Source organism: Malaya genurostris, chromosome 3 (assembly GCF_030247185.1).
Source record: "Malaya genurostris strain Urasoe2022 chromosome 3, Malgen_1.1, whole genome shotgun sequence".
Taxonomy (NCBI): domain Eukaryota; kingdom Metazoa; phylum Arthropoda; class Insecta; order Diptera; family Culicidae; genus Malaya; species Malaya genurostris.
The window spans coordinates 183,199,885-183,219,013 of record NC_080572.1 but is presented as its reverse complement, the minus strand read 5'-3'; the positions used below and the strand labels follow the sequence as shown (position 1 = coordinate 183,219,013).

Below are 19,129 nucleotides of genomic sequence, written 5' to 3'. Positions count from 1 at the left end.
ACGCGCGAAATCCGCGCGAAGTCGAAAACTAAAACGCGCGATATTCGAGCGAAGCGTTACGCCACTATTTTTATGCAGGTTATGCTTTCCGCAGAACTTGAAAATTCACTTAAATGTAATTTAAAAATCTGCATAAGTTTGTCACATAAACACAAAAAATGAGTCCGCACTTTGCGTCCGCACGTCACTTTGAGAAACCCCTCTTTGATGTACGGAAAATGTTACAGTAAAAATAAAAATGCTCACAATTGTGATTCTGAAAAAGTTAAATAGATTTCAGCGAAGACATTTTTTTGCTTCAACATCTTCTTGCTCGGCTAGCATTTCATTCTTGGTGAGAAGAATTTTAAGGCAGACCATGATGAGGATGATCTGATTTACTCTTTTTAATTTAAGTTTCTGTGATGATAGCGCCTTCTCTTGTTATCAGATTTTACTCTGAATGTCTTTCTTTTCTGTCAAACTTGTTCTCCAGCAGGCATAAAACCTCCTCGTCTTTTGAATCAATATATCAAAACCATCCAAATGATACATTTCCTTTAATCTATTGCTTCTATAGTAACTAAATCTAATGAGACAGTAGCATAAGAAACTTTTCTCGATAACATTACGTAATAAATGAAAGTAGAAAGCATTGAGACATTTGTTAAATAGGCGGCACATACTAGCAATGGGATCGTTATATCCATAATTACCTCTGACATAGAGAATCCGAAGAAAGAAATAGGATCGAAGATTACGACGTCGAATGTCAAATTGTAACAATAGCAATTGCTCGGTGAAATCAATCCGCGACTGAAGTAGGTCTGTCACAAAACAAACATCGCGACTGACAAATAATAAATCGAGACCAATCAGTTTGCAGCGGTCATGGTCACTCGTAAGTTTAAAGAATATCTCTATGGAAGACGTTGGAGACCTAATCGAACAAATTTTCGTTGAATCGCTTCAATGCGTTGGATATTCAAGAGTTGAGTGAACTAAAGCGCAATACCGAGCTTACATGCAATGTACATCAGAGAATTTTTTAGTAACGCGGAAAACTAATTGTTGACAAATTTGGTCAACGTGCGTGTGGAGGGTTAATTCCGAATGTATAATCTCCGGTAATAAAAACGATGAATTTAGGTTTGGGAGATTATAATATTCCTGCGATAAATTTTCAGTGATAAGTATCATGTATAAACTTATATAATTTAGAGACTTCATTGATGGTATTTTAAGTTAAAGAAATTGATCGACTTACGTTTAGTTTCCTCGTTAGTCTTACGGTCTTCTAACCTCACCGAGCAGTCGGCTTAGAAACACTGAGCCTGAGTGTTCCGACTATAGTATAGACTCCTTAAATTAGGTTAGGTAACTCTTCGCTTGTAGCAATTAGCACTAGCCAACCTATTTATAAATTCATTTTAAGCACAATCTATTATTCACATGAAACGTCAAATTACCTTAGATATAGCTTTTACTTATATAGTAAATCGACTTAATCGGGCAAATATATCAAACAAAATGAACTTAAGCGAACTGAGTGTGCTCTTTTCACCCACAGGAAATCAATGCGTCACTTACTTCTTTTCTTCCTTTTTTCGTTTAACAAACCGCGTTCCTCGATGACCATGACGTGCGATGGTAAGGTGAGCGCTTTTCGGATGGGTCCGATAACACTCCCCCCAGGTATGTCGACCTCAGGTTGGCCTACATCTAGTCACGCAAGACGTCCAGAACTGCAAGCTTGGTCACGGGTCGCTCGTACACGCCACTCGCTGTACGCACTGTTGCAGAACGTATCTGATTGTCCTTGGATACGCAGGTATCGATGACCTTGCCCTTCGGCCAGCAGTTTCGGGGCAGCTTAGGATCTACGATGACCACGATGTCTCCTTTCCTAACTGGCCGTGTGTGGACGAACCACTTTGTTCGTCTGGTGATTTCTGGCAGGTAGTCTGTTAGCCAACGCTTCCAGAACTGGTTAGCTAGAGTTTGAGAGGCACGCCATCCTTGCTTTAACGCCAAACCGCTGTTGTCGTTTACGGATAACGGCTTAGTTCCGTTTGAAGAGCCGAGCAGAAGATGATTCGGAGTAAGAGCAGGGTCCGATTCGTCGTCGATTGGTACATGAGTCAATGGACGGGAATTAACCACGCTTTCAATTTCGGTCAGAAGGCTGCGGAGTACTTCATCTGTAGGTTTCTTTGTTGGGCATATAGAGGCTAAATTTTTCTTTACTGTGCGAATTAGTCTTTCCCAACTGCCGCCCATGTGCGGTGCGGCGGGTGGATTGAACAGCCACTGGGTTTCTGTGGAGACAAACTCTTCCATAATTTTCTGCTGGTTTATAGTACCCTCAGCCTCACGAAGTTCTCGGCTTGCGCCCACGAAGTTTGTCCCGCGGTCGCTGAACAGTACTTTTGGCGTACCACGACGGGCGATAAATCTGCGGAGAGCCATAATGCATGAGTCTGTGTTGAGTGAGTGTACTAATTCAATGTGGATCGCGCGAATTGTCAAGCAGGTGGCTAGCATTCCCCATCGTTTCTCCACTCTTCTTCCTACGACAACCTCCATTGGCCCGAAATAGTCGACGCCAACATGCGTAAACGGTCGTGAGAAAGCCGCAACTCGTGCTGGCGGAAGATCAGCCATGATCGGGGGATACGGAACAGCGCTGTCGTTCTTACACCGCTGGCACTGCCTTCTGACCTTTGCGTAACATACTCGAAGTCTAGCGATCTTGTATTTCTGGCGAAGCTCATTTACGGTGGTTTCGTGGTTCTGGTGGTGGTATTTATTGTGGTAATATGCTATTATCAGGGTGGTTATGTAGTGGTCACGTGGCATAACTATAGGGTTTTTTGCATCTTCAGTAGCATAGACGCAGTGCCGCGTTCTTCCTTGCATTCTTACGACTTCGTAACGATCAAGTACCGGTGATAGCTGATAGAGTTCACTATTTTTTGGTATTTGCTTGCGTGGTTCTTCTGGGTATTCCTGGGCTTTCAGTAATATGGCTATTTCCTCCGGATAAGCTTCTATTTGCGCACGGCGATAGAGGTAACACTCTCCAGTCTGCAGCTCTTCGGTTGTGAGAGGACCGGTTACGATTGGTTTCCCTTGCTGTTTGCGATGGCAATTTGCAGGAAAACGATAAACACGTGCGACGACGTTGACAAGCCGTTTCCAACTGGAATACTTGTTTACGATAATAATGGCATCAGGAGTTATGTAATGCAGTAAAAGACTCGGTCGAAGTTCTGCTGTGGTTGAGCTCTTTCTGGTTGGAAACTTAGGCCACTCCTCTTCCGGACGCTGGAGGAATTCAGGTCCTTTGAACCATCTGTTTTCAGGAGTCATATTCGGTCGACCAACCCATTTAGTAGCGTCGTCAGCTACGTTTAACTTGGTGGGTACCCAGCGCCATTCATTAATTTCAGTTAATTCGAGAATTTCGCTAATACGGAACGCAACGAACTGTGAGTACCGCCGGTGATCTGAGTTTATCCAGCAAATGACATCCCATGAATCAGTCCAGAAGTAGCGTTTAGATATAGGAGTGGAGAGGCATTCTTCAATCGTTCGTGCTAACCGTGTACCTATTACAGCAGCTTGAAGCTCGAGCCTTGGGATTGAAGTAAATTTCAATGGGGCCACCCGCGTCTTGGCCGATACTAAGTTGCATTCCACCATGCCGTTCTGGACATATCGAAGATGTACAGTAGCTGCGAACCCGTTCTCGCTAGCATCAACGAATGTATGCAACTGAATCTCCATTCTAGCGCTGAGACTAGTAAGAACTCGATAACAGCGAGGGACTGACACTTTCTCCACTTCAGGTAGAACTTTTAGCCACAGCTTCCACTTTTCGTACGACAATTCGTCAATGGGATCATCCCATTGGACACCAGATCGCCAAACTTCTTGCAGCAGAATTTTCAGGAACATGAGAAAGTTAGCAATTAGACCGAGAGGGTCGAATATCGTCATAAGGACTCGCAGGACTTCTCTTTTTGTAGGATGACGACGTCCTTCCAAGAGCGCGCGATCAAGTCTGCTCCAACCAACTCTGTACGTGAACGTATTCGATGTCGTGCACCACCATATGCCTAATACCTTTTCGGTACCCATCTCAGAGGTCAGATCCAAATTCTTTTCCGCAATACTTCCTTCTTTCAGAGCTGCTAAGACGCGATTCGAATTGCTAATCCAATTGCGAATTTCAAAGCCGCCTTGCGAGTGGACGAATTTTACTTTCTGTGCTAATTCAATGGCCTGCTCTTCACTTTCGACACTGACTAACATATCATCGACGTAGTGACTCTTGATGATCATTTCTGCTGCTTCCGGGTAGTCTCGAGAATGGCGCTGAGCATTGATGTTTTTGATATATTGGGCACAGCTTGGAGAGCAGCATGATCCGAACGTCATCATACGCATCACAAAGGTACCGATTTCTCCGGACTCATCTCTCCAGTAGAACCGTTGACATTGCTGATCTTGTTCAGAGATATCCACCTGGTGAAACATTTCACGGATGTCACCAGTCAGTCCGATCCGATACTTCCTGAACTGAAGAAGAATGGAGAACAGGGAGCTGAGCTGATCAGGGCCCTTTAGCAGATTGGTGTTAAGAGATTGGCCGTAAGATGTAGCTGCTGCATCCCAAACAATTCTTAATTTTCCAGGCTTGTTTGGGTTTGTAACGGGAAAGATAGGAAGATACCATGTTCGTTGGTACGGCCGAGCGAGTTCGCTGAGTGAAAGCTGGCGGATGTATCCTTTCGCTAGATAGTCGAAAATTTTCGAGTTGAGAGCTTCGGCCAAACCTGGATCTTTCTTCATGCGATTTTCCAAGCAATGAAAACGCCGAAGAGCCATAGCGCGGCTATCGGGGAGACGTATGTGATCGAACCGCCAGAGAAGTCCGGTCTCGTACCGACCGTTCCTAAATTTAGTAAGAGACTGCAGCAAGTGTTGGGATCGACGATCTTCAGTAGATAAAAGCACGTTATCCAGCTTCGATACTCCGGTACTATCTAAAGCGAAATAATCTTTCATTGCTTGATGCATGCTTTCCTCCGTTCGCTGGTCTTGGTGTTGCTCGTGGAAGGCACACTGCACTGTACGGGAAACACACTCGATAGAGCCGCCATAGACGGTCCACCCCAGCCTTGTCTTCGCTGCAATAGGCTGATCCATACCACCTTCTCTGATTTGCAGAACCAAACTGATTTGCGTGTGTTTCAAACCTATAAGGATACGCGGTTGCGCATCGCGGTACGATTTAATGGGTAAACCCCGGAGATGTGGGTACATGTTGGACAATTCTATCGCGTCTAACGTTTGAGGAGGTAACAGCAGCTCTTCCACCGTACGTACATTACGCAGATTGTACACAGTAGCGTTACTATTCATTCCAGCTATTCCTACGTCTACAATTCGGGAGTTCTCTTCATGACGCTCTCTTCCTCCTGTCCACCGTAAACAGAGTGGACTAATTTCACCATCAAGCTGTAACTCTTCAGCCAACTTGTTATCCAGCAGAGTGAGTTCAGAACCGTCATCAAAGAAAGCATAGGTATGAACGGTTTTGTTGATCCCTTGCAGCACAACTGGAAGATATCGAAATAGTACTGCGGAGGATAACGTACGATGAAGATTACATCCATGAGACTGATTCGACTCAGTTATTGTGGACGCTACGCTCACAGGATTAGCTATAACTGCCGCAGATCTCTCAGCTTTCTGATCGTTGTGTAACAGTTCATGGTGCCTGACAGTACAACCATTCTTGCCACAAGGTTTTGCCTTGCAATTTCCATTGTGACAACGTAAGCATGTACGACATAGTCCGAATTCACGTATAGCAGCCCATCGACCATCTCGAGAAAGATCCAGAAAACGTTTGCACTTCTCCACCGTCTTACACGTGCCTTTGCATACTGAACAAGGGTTATATAGACGATCTCTGAAGACGGGTTGAGTCTTTTCGGCGTACTTTGCATTTGATAGTGTATCTACGGTGTTTTGCTCTGGAGACTCAAGATGTGCATTCAAGAAACCGCTGGTTTTCTTGTTGTTGCGACCATCGTTACGAGCTAGCTTAGGCTCCTGTATAATCGAAGGAATAGAAACAGTGCTTATGACTTCAGCAAGAGAATACACCCAATTCCCAAAAGTCGCCAAGTTGACCCTGGGGACGGATCGACGATGACGCGCCCAGTCTAATTTAATCGACGACGGAAGTTTGTTAACCAGCTGTTGAAGAAGAGAAACGTTGTAGAGATGATCCTCCAGGCCACAAGCATCAACTGTCGCACAAAAGTTTTGTACGCTCACTGCAAATTCAACGATAGACTCTAACTTTTCCTCCTTCAGAGGTGGCATGGCATTAATCTTACTCATTAACGAGCATACTATAGCTTCGGGTTGACCAAACATCATCTGAAGGGTTCCGATTATTCCCGGAACATTGGACGGGTGCATCAGTCTACTTTTCACTGCTTCGTATGCACGACCCTTTAAACACTTCTGCAGTCGAACGATATTCTCATCGTTTGAGAATCCACACATTGATGTTGTACTGTTGAACGACGAGAAGAAGATCGGCCAATCCTCCGGATTGCCGGAAAACGTGGGCAAGTCCCTCGACACCGCTTGACGAGCTGCAAGCTGCTGTCTGGTCGGCGGAGCTGCATGCTGTTGCACTGAATGGTTTTGAAACGGAATAGATGGGCCGCGGATCGAAGCGCGCTTGTAGCCGGATCTATCGTACGTATGTGACTGACGTATCGATTGATTTAATTCATCATCGTTGGGATTTCCATTGTAACTACCACCGGTTCCGGTGCGCTGCTGATTTTCACGGCGTTGATTTCGTGTTTCCGATTCCTGGATCGACCTTTGACTGAAATTTCTTATGTAGCTGCAAGAAACTTCCGAATACGACTGCTGATCGTGATGAGACTTATTTGATTCCGAACGTTGTTCATTCCCAGGACTAGATTGTTCTCTGGCAATGCAAGAAGAAATGAATGTAGAAAATTTCTGAGGACTGAAATACTCTGAACGCTGATTCGATTCATTTCTTTCATCTTGGAATGCGTTTACGTTTTTTATCCAATCGTTCACTCGACTACGACCATTTTCCACACCGTCATTCGCTCGACTTAACCCGTCACAGGAACCAACGTTTGATCGGTTTGCCAACTGCTTAAGAATGTCATACTTTCTGTCAACGTACAGACGCCGCTTCTCAGCTGCCTGTTTTTCGAGCTCGTGTTCCTCCTCCAGTTTCATTAACTCCAATTTCAGCAACGAACATTTTGAGGAAATACGTGAAACAACTGATAAGGCTCCTGTGACTGACTGTTTTGATTCTGCCTTTGTCCCGAACGAGGTATCCGTTTTTGGTGATTGAAACGGTTGTGCACCGGGAAGTTGTTGATCCTCTGTAGCTACTGGTTCTTCGTTTCTGCGGTCGGATAATTGCTTCACTAGCGCTGGATTCTGGTTGGGGATTGTAGTTCGTCGCTGGACCTCTTTTGCCTTAACGCATTTGAGACAGCTCCAGCTCTGGTTCTCGATCTCCTTCGTTACCCCCACGCAAGCAAAATGATACCACTTATCGCACTCGTCACACTGAACCATGTCGTCGGTGTCCGGACCATCGCATGTCTTGCATGCTTGTCCGGGTAGAGTTTCGTCCGGTTGCTTATTTGCCTCCGAGTTTTCCTCGACCACCACTGACACACTACTACACGCACCATCTTCCACTTGGACTTCGCACCCACCTTTAACACCTAACATCGCATTCGATCGCGTTTTCTTAGAACCGTTCTTCGCGCCCGTCTTAGATCGACTTGACATTGCTCAATTTAGTACCGTACAGTAAACGAATATTATAAGATGTTGACAAATTTGGTCAACGTGCGTGTGGAAGGTTAATTCCGAATGTATAATCTCCGGTAATAAAAACGATGAATTTAGGTTTGGGAGATTATAATATTCCTGCGATAAATTTTCAGTGATAAGTATCATGTATAAACTTATATAATTTAGAGACTTCATTGATGGTATTTTAAGTTAAAGAAATTGATCGACTTACGTTTAGTTTCCTCGTTAGTCTTACGGTCTTCTAACCTCACCGAGCAGTCGGCTTAGAAACACTGAGCCTGAGTGTTCCGACTATAGTATAGACTCCTTAAATTAGGTTAGGTAACTCTTCGCTTGTAGCAATTAGCACTAGCCAACCTATTTCTAAATTCATTTTAAGCACAATCTATTATTCACATGAAACGTCAAATTACCTTAGATATAGCTTTTACTTATATAGTAAATCGACTTAATCGGGCAAATATATCAAACAAAATGAACTTAAGCGAACTGAGTGTGCTCTTTTCACCCACAGGAAATCAATGCGTCACTTACTTCTTTTCTTCCTTTTTTCGTTTAACAAACCGCGTTCCTCGATGACCATGACGTGCGGTGGTAAGGTGAGCGCTTTTCGGATGGGTCCGATAACACTAATCTTAATAGCTTAGAGGCTTTGGAGATAGTAAGCTCTATGTGCTCTTTAAAATTTATCTTGGAATCCAAAAGAACATACAGGTCCTTAACAGACGATGCGCGTTCAAGAACAGTTTGTGGAATATTATAGTCGAACTTGAATACAAACTATTTGCTACTAAAAGAACAAATATGAAATATGGAAGACATCGGCGAACGTTAGTTTCATACAATTGATCGAAAAATTTAGATCCTTGAGATACAATAAAACTATAAAAGGTCCAAGGTGACTTCATTGAGGAACTCCAGAGGTAACAGTAAATGGTGAATTTGTACAGCAGCGCTACTTTTACGTATGGATGGGACCGGGGCAAGATTTATTTGTGTATCCCTTACTAACTAAATGACATTTTTTTTTTGCTCGGCGGGTCCCGTGAAGGACCCCTAAGTTCGCCCCTATACCCTTGTTCACATAGGATTTCTACCATATTTCAGAAAAAATTCCAGAGCGCAAGAACAATTGAAAATGTTGGATAGTAAACTCAACAAACTATTAGAACAATTTCTTATCACCACGGATGGAATCGCAGAACTTCTTCGTTTCCTTTCTTGTCCAACTTCGCTTCGTAAGCCAGTCGTGCCAATTTTGCTTTGAGAATGCAATTTTTATCATACACACAATTTGTGACCATTTTATTGAAGAATAGCATTCCGTTTATTACGTTCTTTGCATTATTGAATGTTTTTTCACTGAGACGATATCTTCCATCAGACATCAATATCTTTGAGTGCGAAAATCTTCTCTCGATTTCCGCATTAGAATGGGGATACGCAATCACATAAATCGAAAAGTTTTTGTAATTTTGGTAACAGCTATGTTGAAATAGCAATTTGTACCACTTGAGATCGAAGAGCATAAAATCGAAATTTTGTCCACTGAAGAAAACATTTACTAGAACCGCCTTCTAGTAAATTATGGTTTGATCAAGGTTTTATCATTCACCAATTCGGCCAGCTCAACCAATTGCTGAAACGTTCGCCCATCTTTAATTTTTTAGGATTTCAAATCATTCACAAGCTTCAAAAATTTGCAAAGAACTTTTTTTTCGAACACATAATGCACAAATGTGGAATGATGTTTTTGATATTCGCGCGAAATCCGCGCCATAGCATCAAAACCTTAGCAGAAACCGCGCTAAATCCGCGAAATTCGCGAAAACCGCGAAATCCGCGCGACCGTAACAACCCTGTCCTTGGTGTATATTTCGCTGTTCATTGAAGCAGTGGTGATGAAAGGTTTCGAAATCTTACCACAGCTACAAATTGCTTGCTTTCTTACTAAATTTTTCGACTTCAATCGATGTCTCGGACTGGTTTAACACTTGCCCTTCTCGCACCGTGGTATTGTGGTTCCGGCAAGGATTTGTAATCGAGTTTCACGTAGGTTTCGTCGTCCATGATTATGCAGTTCAAATTACCAGCAAGAATCGTATTGTACAGCTTTCGAACCCTCGGCCTGATCGATGCTTCTTGTTTCGGACTACGTTTTGGTTGTTTCTGCTTCTTATAGGTTCGAAGATTCAAACGTTCTATAGCACGAAGAACATTTGACTTCGAAGTGCCCACTTTTTTGGCCACATCCCGAACTGAAACCTCGTTCTTTTGCTCGAACGCCTTCAGTATACGTTTATCCAACTGAACGTTGGCAGGACCTTTTTTTCGACCCGTTTTCGATTTATCCTCAAAGGTGTTATCCTCACTGAACTTCCTGATTGCATTTCGCACGGCGTTTTCACTTACTACTTCCATTTTTGCTATCTTTCTCAGTGACAGCGTTCTGTGCCCAATTTTACGACGTTGTTCTGCTGAAAGTCCACGCATTTCGAAACAAACTAATGAAAACGAATAAACAACTGCATAAGTGGTTAGAGAAGAGTGTAAACAACAGGACGCAGCCATAAAAATTGACAGATTCTAAACCATTGCGAAATGGCAGCTGTTTTTGGTTGCGTCCATACTTTCTGGGACAGTCTTTAGTAAAAAATAATTAAATTGCCAATTATGTATATTAGTTGCACCATTTTAGTAAACTTGTACCGTCCTAATTTATCTACAGGCAAATAAAATCTAAAATTTAAGAAATTTTTATGTCCCATCAAATTTGTAGCCTTATCAAAAAAGTACATATAAAACTGTATCGTCTGTCATATGATTTCTGCGTCTTATTATACTCACGAAATCCAAGTTTTTCAAAATATTACAGTTTTTGATAACGAGCGATTGAAAAACATAAATACAGACAGCAGATCTTCAAGACTAGTGGACCAACAAAAAATAAATATACTAATGTTAAGTTAAATGTGATAGACAAAACAGTAAAATAATGATGAGATATAAAATTGATAAAAAAATTCCTAGTTCTGGTGCCATTTACGAAATAGAAGATAGAACCCAATGTATCAATACTTGGCTGAAATATTTTAACCGACGAAACCTCCACGGCTTCTGTTCGAAGAAAAATAATGGTACTTTCAATCTTGTAACGGAATCTGGCCAACTGAAAAGGAAGGTATTGTTAATTCCAAAACACAATAAATGCATGATCTAGTGTAAGTTCAGATACTCAAGATCACACAGTGAAACCGAAATTTCGATGATCAAACTTAAAGTCGTTGACAAATTTGAACTCTTTATTAACCCGCGATTTCAAACAAATCATATGTTTGCAGCTATTTTAATTATCCTAAATGAATAATACCATGCTAATGTTTATAATCATACTGGATATATCACACAATTTCTCATGTATACAATAGTAAACAACTCTTCAACTTCCTCGAAACCAAGTCACGTATGTGGCTCTTATCGAAGTAGTACAAAAAAAAGTTTATGTGCGCTTTTCTCAGCTGTATTGTATTTGTCAAACTATTTACCTTTCCTTTCGATACTACCGCTGATACATTAGTAGTTCACAATATGAGGTTTGGCCTTTGAGGTGTGAACAACAGACCGTAATTGGCGAACGTTGTCGTCTCGATTGACGCATAGGTTCTAAATGTCTACACTCCTGAACTTCTGAAACTCCAATTTCAATATAACAAATTCGTTTGGTTGAGCTACATAGCTAATGATAAGATAATTAATTATCGCTCAAAAGGTGGACATGACCACTAAGAATTGCTGCTGTTGAAAGAGATTTACATACTCATGTGAATCAGTAACAATATGATATAATTTACTGCTAATCTAATTTGTGAACAATGTATTGTTATCAAATTAAATAATACTGTTAAAGATACCGTTTAAAACACGGTTTCGGTACCTCAGTATCCTCAAGCACCTGGTTCTTAACATTTCGACTAGAAGCAAACCCAACTCGCAAGATCCAAGACAACGAATTGAATTTGCTATAAAAAAAAACACACAACTTGCCACAATCATGCGTATTTTCCTTTCGCAAGTTTAAAGACGCAGTAAGCTGAAGAGCGGGATCGCTTTCTGATAAGACCGTGCTTACGTCAGAAACCAGTTGTGAGCTATTTTCTTCTAGCTGGATAAATACCACACAAAGGCAACCAAATCTGTACTGCACAAAAACACTGCGTCGCTGCCGAAAATCATCACCTCTCCCAGCAGATCGGAAAGCAAGAACGAACGATACTGAAACTTGATTTTTCAATACAACGACAGTCAGACATACCGAATAATAATGACGAGTAGTCTCGAACGATCCAATCAGTGGCAGCAGAAACGTCACACAAAACACCACTCAAATCCGGACTCCGGCTTACTTTCGATCAATAAAAGCGAACTTTTCCATGCAATATGTGCACTTGTGGCTTTGTGCAAATTGATTAAATTTACATATTCCTTTCTTTGCCCGCAGTGTGTTCGCTGTTTGCACCAGGAAACGCAAAAAACACAATTTTTTTTCTCTTTTTATCAGCACCAGCACAGACAAGCACAATAACGAAAATTCTCTATTTCTATCAATTTCGGCTAAATACAAAACAAACTTCGAACAAGGGCTCCGTTTTACTCACTAAAGGAAAAACAATTTTTTCGCGAGTGAAAAAAAACTATCATTATTGGTGAATTTTCCTTTCTGAAGAAACCGTGCTCTTTTTACTAGTATTTTTGTGTGTTTAGCCCCAACAAACACCGCGATAACGTAAACAAAAACGCAGACCTACCAGCGCGAGAGGTAAACTTCGAATAAAACTAGCACTGCTGCGGTTACGGTGCTCGTCGTTCGGGTCTCGGTGTGCGGTTCGCTATCAAAACAATGACCCGAAGTATGACACTTGGAGCAAGCTCATCGTTTTTAACCTCCCACAAGCAGGAAGTACTAGTTCGCAATGGTCGATCAATCCCCGACTGCTGGTCGTTTGACAATCGACGAACGAATTTTCTCCACGATTGATCATGTATAGGTGACTAGAAATCCCAAAAAGAAGTTCAAAATCGTTAATTTCACGTGTTTTGGAGATAACGACCAATTTGCAATATTCAACATCCACAATACAGGGTCCGGCACTCGAAGTGTAACCAATTAAAGAGGCCATAAATTCAGTTTGGAAAATTACTTTTACTTAATTCAAAGTACAAAATGTGTAAAAATAATACAAAATTCAGAATCAATTCACTTTTGCTCGATATAACCACCTTTTGCCTTGACTATGGCCTTGAGACGGTCAAAAAACGAATCGCAAGCTGCCCGAATGTGACTTGCAGGTATTTTGGCCCACTCGCGGACAATAACATTTTTCAGCGCCTCGAGACTGGTGTATCTTTTAGTTCGGACTTTGCTCTCTAAAATGACCCAAAGAGAATAATCCATTGGATTCGCATCTGGTGAATTCGAGAGCCATTGTGTGGACGTGATGAAGTTCGGAACGTTGTTTTTCAACCATTCTTGGTTCACTCGAGCTTTGTGAGACGGTGTCGAGTCCTGCTAAAACGTCCATGGTCTGCCACCGAAATGTTTGTCTGCCCACGGCTTCAAAGCAACCTCCAGAATACTTTCCCGATAATATGTCGCATTCACCTTGACGCCAGGCTCGATGAAAACGATTGGAGAGCGCCCATCTGCGGTTACAGCGGCCCGAACCATTATCTGTTGCGGGTGCTGCCTCCTGGTGGCCAATCGATGACTCAAATTCTCGTATGAACGGTCGGTCAAGTAAACCCTATCGTTTTGAGAGTTTACGAATTGCTCAATTGGAAAAATTTTCTCGTCAGAAAATACAATGTTCAGAAATTGACCGCTTTCGGCCAAACGAAGCAACTCCTTCGCTCTCTCAAGTCTAACTTGTTGCTGCTTCGGTGTGAGATCATGCGCCTTTTGGATCTTGTAAGGCTTGACCTTCAGATCATTTTTCAGTATGCGGCGGATGCTACGGTCGGATATTTTCAGTTCTTTTGCCATTTGATTGGCACTTCGTCGAGGATTTCGTTCAAGTCGCTTCTTCACTTTTTGAACCATCTCACGTGACGTTGCAGTCTTTTGATGACCACCTCCATGACGTTTTGCGATGCTACCAGTATTATTGTAACGAGTTATGGTGCGATAAACAAAAACTTTATTCACTTTAAGGTGTTTGAGCTCACGAACAATCGCTGGTTGTGATTTTCCATCTAATACGTTTTAAATCCATCACTGATTTATTTTTCGCGTTCACTTTTGGCAAAATGCTTTCTTGCGCTTGTAAACAATACAACTCCGAACTGTCATTTAGCAAATTTCTAGAGAGCTGATGCCCGTGCGTCAGCTGCGCGAGCGGGCTGAAGTTGGTTACACTTCGAGTGCCGGACCCTGTAAATCGTAAGCGAGCTATAGAAAAAATGAGTATAAATTTTATCATCAGACGAAATAGAAAACTTTTCGTTATCGTTAACTGTCAGCGAATACTGAATCCTTCAATATTTCTCTTAAAAATGGATAATACCTCCGGTTATCACAAAAAAACGTAACATTATGAGATCAATATTGATCTTTTGCTTAGTTCCGAGTGACATGCCGTTCCATCATCATTGTTCACTACAACGAGATTAATTTAAAGTGAAATTAAAGCAATGCTTTCGGAACATTCGCTTATTGATTTGGGATGAATAATTTTTAACCAGATATAAAGCCATATTATTCAGCTTAATGATACCGTAACCGTACTTGATACGATAGATTGCGAAGTATATCGACAGGTGCTCAATATTACACTGAAAAAAGAACCATAGTAACCGCAAACTGTTTTTCATTGTCATTTCTACTATACGCTAAAATAGTAGCAAAGAGCATGATATATGACTATTCGCCATCTGTATTGTATAAATTACTAGACAACAAAGACTACGACTTGACTAAACTATTTGTATTTATGACTTTTCTGGCATGGTCATACTGACAATGGTAGTCATCTCAAATATAAGAACAAATAGTTAAACTCACAATTTCTAGTAAGGTGAAATTGCTCTTGAGCCTTGATATATGAAAAGCGAAATAGTTATTGCTACCATGTGAATATGTTCACAGTATAATAATGTTACCATAAATAGATACATGGTTTGATAGACGATTATGAAGTTTGAAAACACTATTCATGTAGTCCATATCAACAGAATTTATGTAGTAATCACATTATCGTGTATTTTTTGTTTTTTAACCGACTATGTATTTCATTTGTGCTGACTATACAAATTGTCAATAAACGAATATTCTATGTTATTGTCACATAAAGTTACAATATAACAGGAAATTTCGTACGTGGCTAACACATCAGTGATTGATATGAAAAAAATATTTTATTTTTGTGTAATTTGGTAGGTCTTGCAGGTGAGTAAAGTTTGTAGCCTTAATAGTTTCCGTCATTGAAATTCAATTTTTCAACCATTTTTCCGACAACGGCTACGTTTTCCAGTGAAATCAACGTCTCGTATACGATTTATTATTCATTATCGGTCGCTGTAGAAATAACATCCAACATATCGCAGGTGGGTAACGAGGTTTACATCTGGACTTGGCTATTAATTTCTTTCATGCTGCTCATTCCTGCTTCAGGAAAAAATCCACCGGACATCAGAGCCTTTGATCAACTGCTGCTACCAAACAATGCTCCTCAGTGTCCACGTTGCTATTCAACATTTCACTAGGCATGTCATCATTTAATATGATGTGAAAATAAAATAAAATTCCATGAAACTATTTTGTTGTTCTTGTTCTAGAATTCAAATTCATAAAACTTTTTAACATTAGCTCATGTTCTGCTGATCTTCAGCATTGTTGAATCAACCACTGCCTTTAGTTTCGAAATAACTAGAAGTGAAATGTTAAAAATACCGTGGCTCTGGTTATAGCGAAAACTACAATGTAAATAAAGATTCGGTCATGGTTAGCCTAACCATCTCAATCGTATTAGTTATTCATACAATATACTGTTCAATATTACTATTCTAGAGCCGATACCATTTATAGTAAACATGAACTTGACTATTGTTGAAATCATCTGATTTAATAGTCGGCTGAAAACCACTATACTCGCATGGTCAGGTTGGCCCTCTATATAGTAACTGTTACCATAATATTTTTCTGAGTGTAATATTGCATTTTTAAGGTGTGTACTTAGCGTCCTTAAGAGACAATTTACGATCTTATGAACACAGTCAAAAGCTTCGCTGTTGTTGAGAGGAAATTCAAGAACGAAATATCAGTTCATTTGGTACATTTTTCTTAATAAACTGATGTATAGTTTTCTCAAATGTTTATCAAGCAGTGGAGGGGAAAACTGTTTTTGCGTTTTTCAACAGTAGTTGTTTTTCCTAACATTGTAAGTAGAACCTTAACCTTAGTACACTCTCGTGGGGTACATTTGTACCCTAGCGCTACTTCAAATTCTCGTTATTCAGTTACGAAACTTGCATTGCAAAAAAATCTGAGTAAAATTGATCAAACTCAAATATTATTATAGGAGCTTCTTTGTGACAGGGTTGGAAACGAGACTGTACCGTTTATTTGTAAATACACTGAAATTTAGTAATTCAATATCAATTCTGGGTTACGAAGCGTTTAGGAGAGCGTTCTAGGGTTAATTGCATACTGTTTCAATTTGGCGAAATACCGGATGCAATTTGATAAAAACTTAAATGATTTTGAGACGTAGATCGTTTCTATGGATATAAATGTAAGATTTTTACAACAGACAAAATGTGGTATTTTTTTTAAATAAAACGGCTCTTGGTTTAAAACAATCATATTCTAGCTTGAAATTAACATGAATCGGATTTAAAAATCTATCAAATGATTTGTTAGGCCAATTCTTGTTCGCATCTCATCCGACACAGTCGAAAATTGCTTACGGTCGAGACGACAGAAACATAGACAATACAGTGTAGTGAACAATAGAGTGTATGAAATGTCAAATACGATTTACCAAAGCCTGAAACTTGGCCTACAAGGCCAAATTCAAGCGCTGCAAAGTTAGACTAGCAGCAACCGAAATTAAAATCTTGCTTAAGGATCGAATGCATCTAGACGTTAATGATGTAAGCTAGATTCAATTCAACAAGGCGTCTAACTCTGTGTACATTATGTTCAAACGTGAAAGAGATGCAATTGCATTCGATTCGATTAACAACTGTTTCCATGGTGGACAATGCGATAAAAGTACGCGTGCATGACCTTCACCTGCAGACCAGCGAACAGGTCGTTCGGGAAAATATGTCGCAGTACGGTGAAGTTCTTTCCATCAAAAAGGGAAGTATGGCGGAGTTTTTCCCCGGTATCCGGATTGGTGTTCGACGGGTATGTATGCAACTACGCACAACAATTCCATCTTACATCATTTGTGGTCAAGGTGGAATACATTCGTGTAAAACGCTGATTACCTATGAAAATCAGCTGATTACATGTCAGTTTTGTAAACAGCACTGAAACTGCGAGAAGGACATCTTCAACCAAAGACAAGATCAACCGTTCACCAATGGAAACTAGTGAGCACAGTACTCCTGTTTCGTCATCAAACCAACCAGCCACCGCAATCAATGTACAACAAGGTGCATCTACAGCAACTATCAACGAACCCAAGGCAACGAATTACAAGGAAATCGAAAAGAGAATGGAAACCAACAACAATACCACCAATGCAGCAATGAATGACGAGACGATCCACGAACAAAGTGCCCCTCAATCCTCGCAGGATAGAAATGGAAGCTCCTCTCCTCCTAGAAAAATGGTGACAACGAGATCCAATAATAAAAAAAAATATTTTATCTAATAAAAACATGGCTCAATCGACCACGTAAAGCTTGTACGCATATTGGCCTGAATAAAAATTAAAAAAAAACAGATTTGTAATTTTAAACAAACTCTATTTCTCTGAGTGAAATATGTAGAATTTCAAGCCAAATAAAAAGCTTTGGCGATGGCGATAATTTTGTTATCAACAAAAAAAAACAAATATCGATAGATAAAGTTTGAAGATAAGGGGCTGTCCATAAAAGACGTCACGCTTTTTTTTACGATTTTTTATTCCCCACAAATTGTCACAAATTGTCACAGAAGCAAAGACCCCCCACCCCCCCCCCCTTAGTCACATGTCACGAATTCAAAATAAATAAAATTCATCTCAATACATTCTCAACATGTATGACAAACCATACAAAAATGTGGGAAAAATCGAATAATTAGATGCCGTCATTAGATTAAAAAATATCTCTAAAACTACAAAACCATCGAAATTATTTTATTAATATTAATTATGTAATTTAACAAAAGTATTTGGTTGGTATTGATGAAACATTTAAATCATCTGTTTTATTCCTCCTAGGGGTACACAGATATATTATTGTTTTAGGTAAAGAATAATATTTCCTTAGTGTAGCATACAGGGCTGAGAAAATAAAGACCAAAACCTCATCAAAACGAGATCACTGCCGAAGAATCAGTTGATCAGTGAATTTTAAATCACATCGATCAATATCGGTACTGATCTTCCGTTACACAATGGGTAGTTATTTTGAGCTAAAATGATTCTTGATTTATGTAAGTTCAATCATTGGATGATTCGATAAGCTTAGATGTTGGTGGAGGAAAATCACATATGATCAAGATAAGACAAATCGTCTAAAATCGTTGATCTCCCGCCCTTTTTCAAATGGAGTACAATTGAATAAACTGCATCAGAATCAGATAAGAGAAATTCTTATGATATACTATTATCAATGCTAGAAAATCAAATTACTGAAAAAATTGTCAGTGCATAACTTAAGTTAAACCGTTTGAAGGCATCTTTTTCTTTTTTACTCATATTAGGCAAAATTTATTAATTTCGCTAATTTACTCGCTCCTCCGTGCACTTTTGTTAATCACAACAGAAATGATTTCCTGCATCATTCATTTCCGAATTTACAAGAAGAAGCTTTTACATCAACAAATACACGTTTTCCTATAGAATGTAAACGTTTATTGTGGAGATTTTTTCAGGAAATAGGGCAAAGCAGTAACATAATTAGGTATTTCAAAAATGCGCTCATTGAAAATATTGGACGTAACATTCCAAAAACTTCCCCCCTTTCCCCCTGTCCCAAAAGGTCACGTTTTATGAAACATCCCCCACCCCCTTGCGGCGTGACGTCT

At 40.3% G+C, this 19,129-nt stretch overlaps 3 protein-coding genes across 7 annotated transcripts in view; all 3 read right to left on the bottom strand.

Moving 5' to 3' along the window:
* The window catches only part of LOC131438450 (rho-related BTB domain-containing protein 1), a 120,421-nt gene extending 107,696 nt beyond the window's left edge, over window positions 1-12,725 (bottom strand). For 3 of the 5 annotated variants that reach the window (XM_058608475.1, XM_058608478.1, XM_058608479.1), the window contains exon 1: window positions 12,203-12,725. The gene's annotated coding sequence lies outside the window, so the exon portion shown is untranslated. Of the gene's footprint in view, window positions 1-1,246; window positions 1,385-12,202 lie in introns of those variants that run through there. The other 2 variants (XM_058608477.1, XM_058608476.1) reach the window with 2 other exon arrangements.
* Window positions 1,256-6,389, bottom strand: LOC131438448 (uncharacterized). The gene is made up of 2 exons (XM_058608471.1): window positions 1,449-6,389; window positions 1,256-1,392 (listed from the first exon to the last, which is right to left on the bottom strand). The coding sequence occupies exon 1, from the start codon at window positions 6,379-6,381 to the stop codon at window positions 1,702-1,704; it is 4,680 nt and encodes a 1,559-aa protein (XP_058464454.1). The 5' UTR covers window positions 6,382-6,389; the 3' UTR covers window positions 1,256-1,392; window positions 1,449-1,701.
* LOC131434135 (uncharacterized) lies at window positions 6,386-12,196 on the bottom strand. The gene is made up of 3 exons (XM_058600781.1): window positions 8,304-12,196; window positions 6,429-8,247; window positions 6,386-6,390 (listed from the first exon to the last, which is right to left on the bottom strand). Exons 2-3 carry the CDS (start codon window positions 7,861-7,863, stop codon window positions 6,386-6,388), a joined length of 1,440 nt encoding a protein of 479 aa, XP_058456764.1. The 5' UTR covers window positions 7,864-8,247; window positions 8,304-12,196.
* Window positions 12,726-19,129: the final 6,404 nt, after the last annotated feature.

Coding starts and splice junctions, on each gene's coding strand:
- LOC131434135 (XM_058600781.1), bottom strand. CDS start 7,863: ATGTCAAGTCGATCTAAGACGGGCGCGAAGAACGGTTCTAAGAAAACG.
- LOC131438448 (XM_058608471.1), bottom strand. CDS start 6,381: ATGCCACCTCTGAAGGAGGAAAAGTTAGAGTCTATCGTTGAATTTGCA.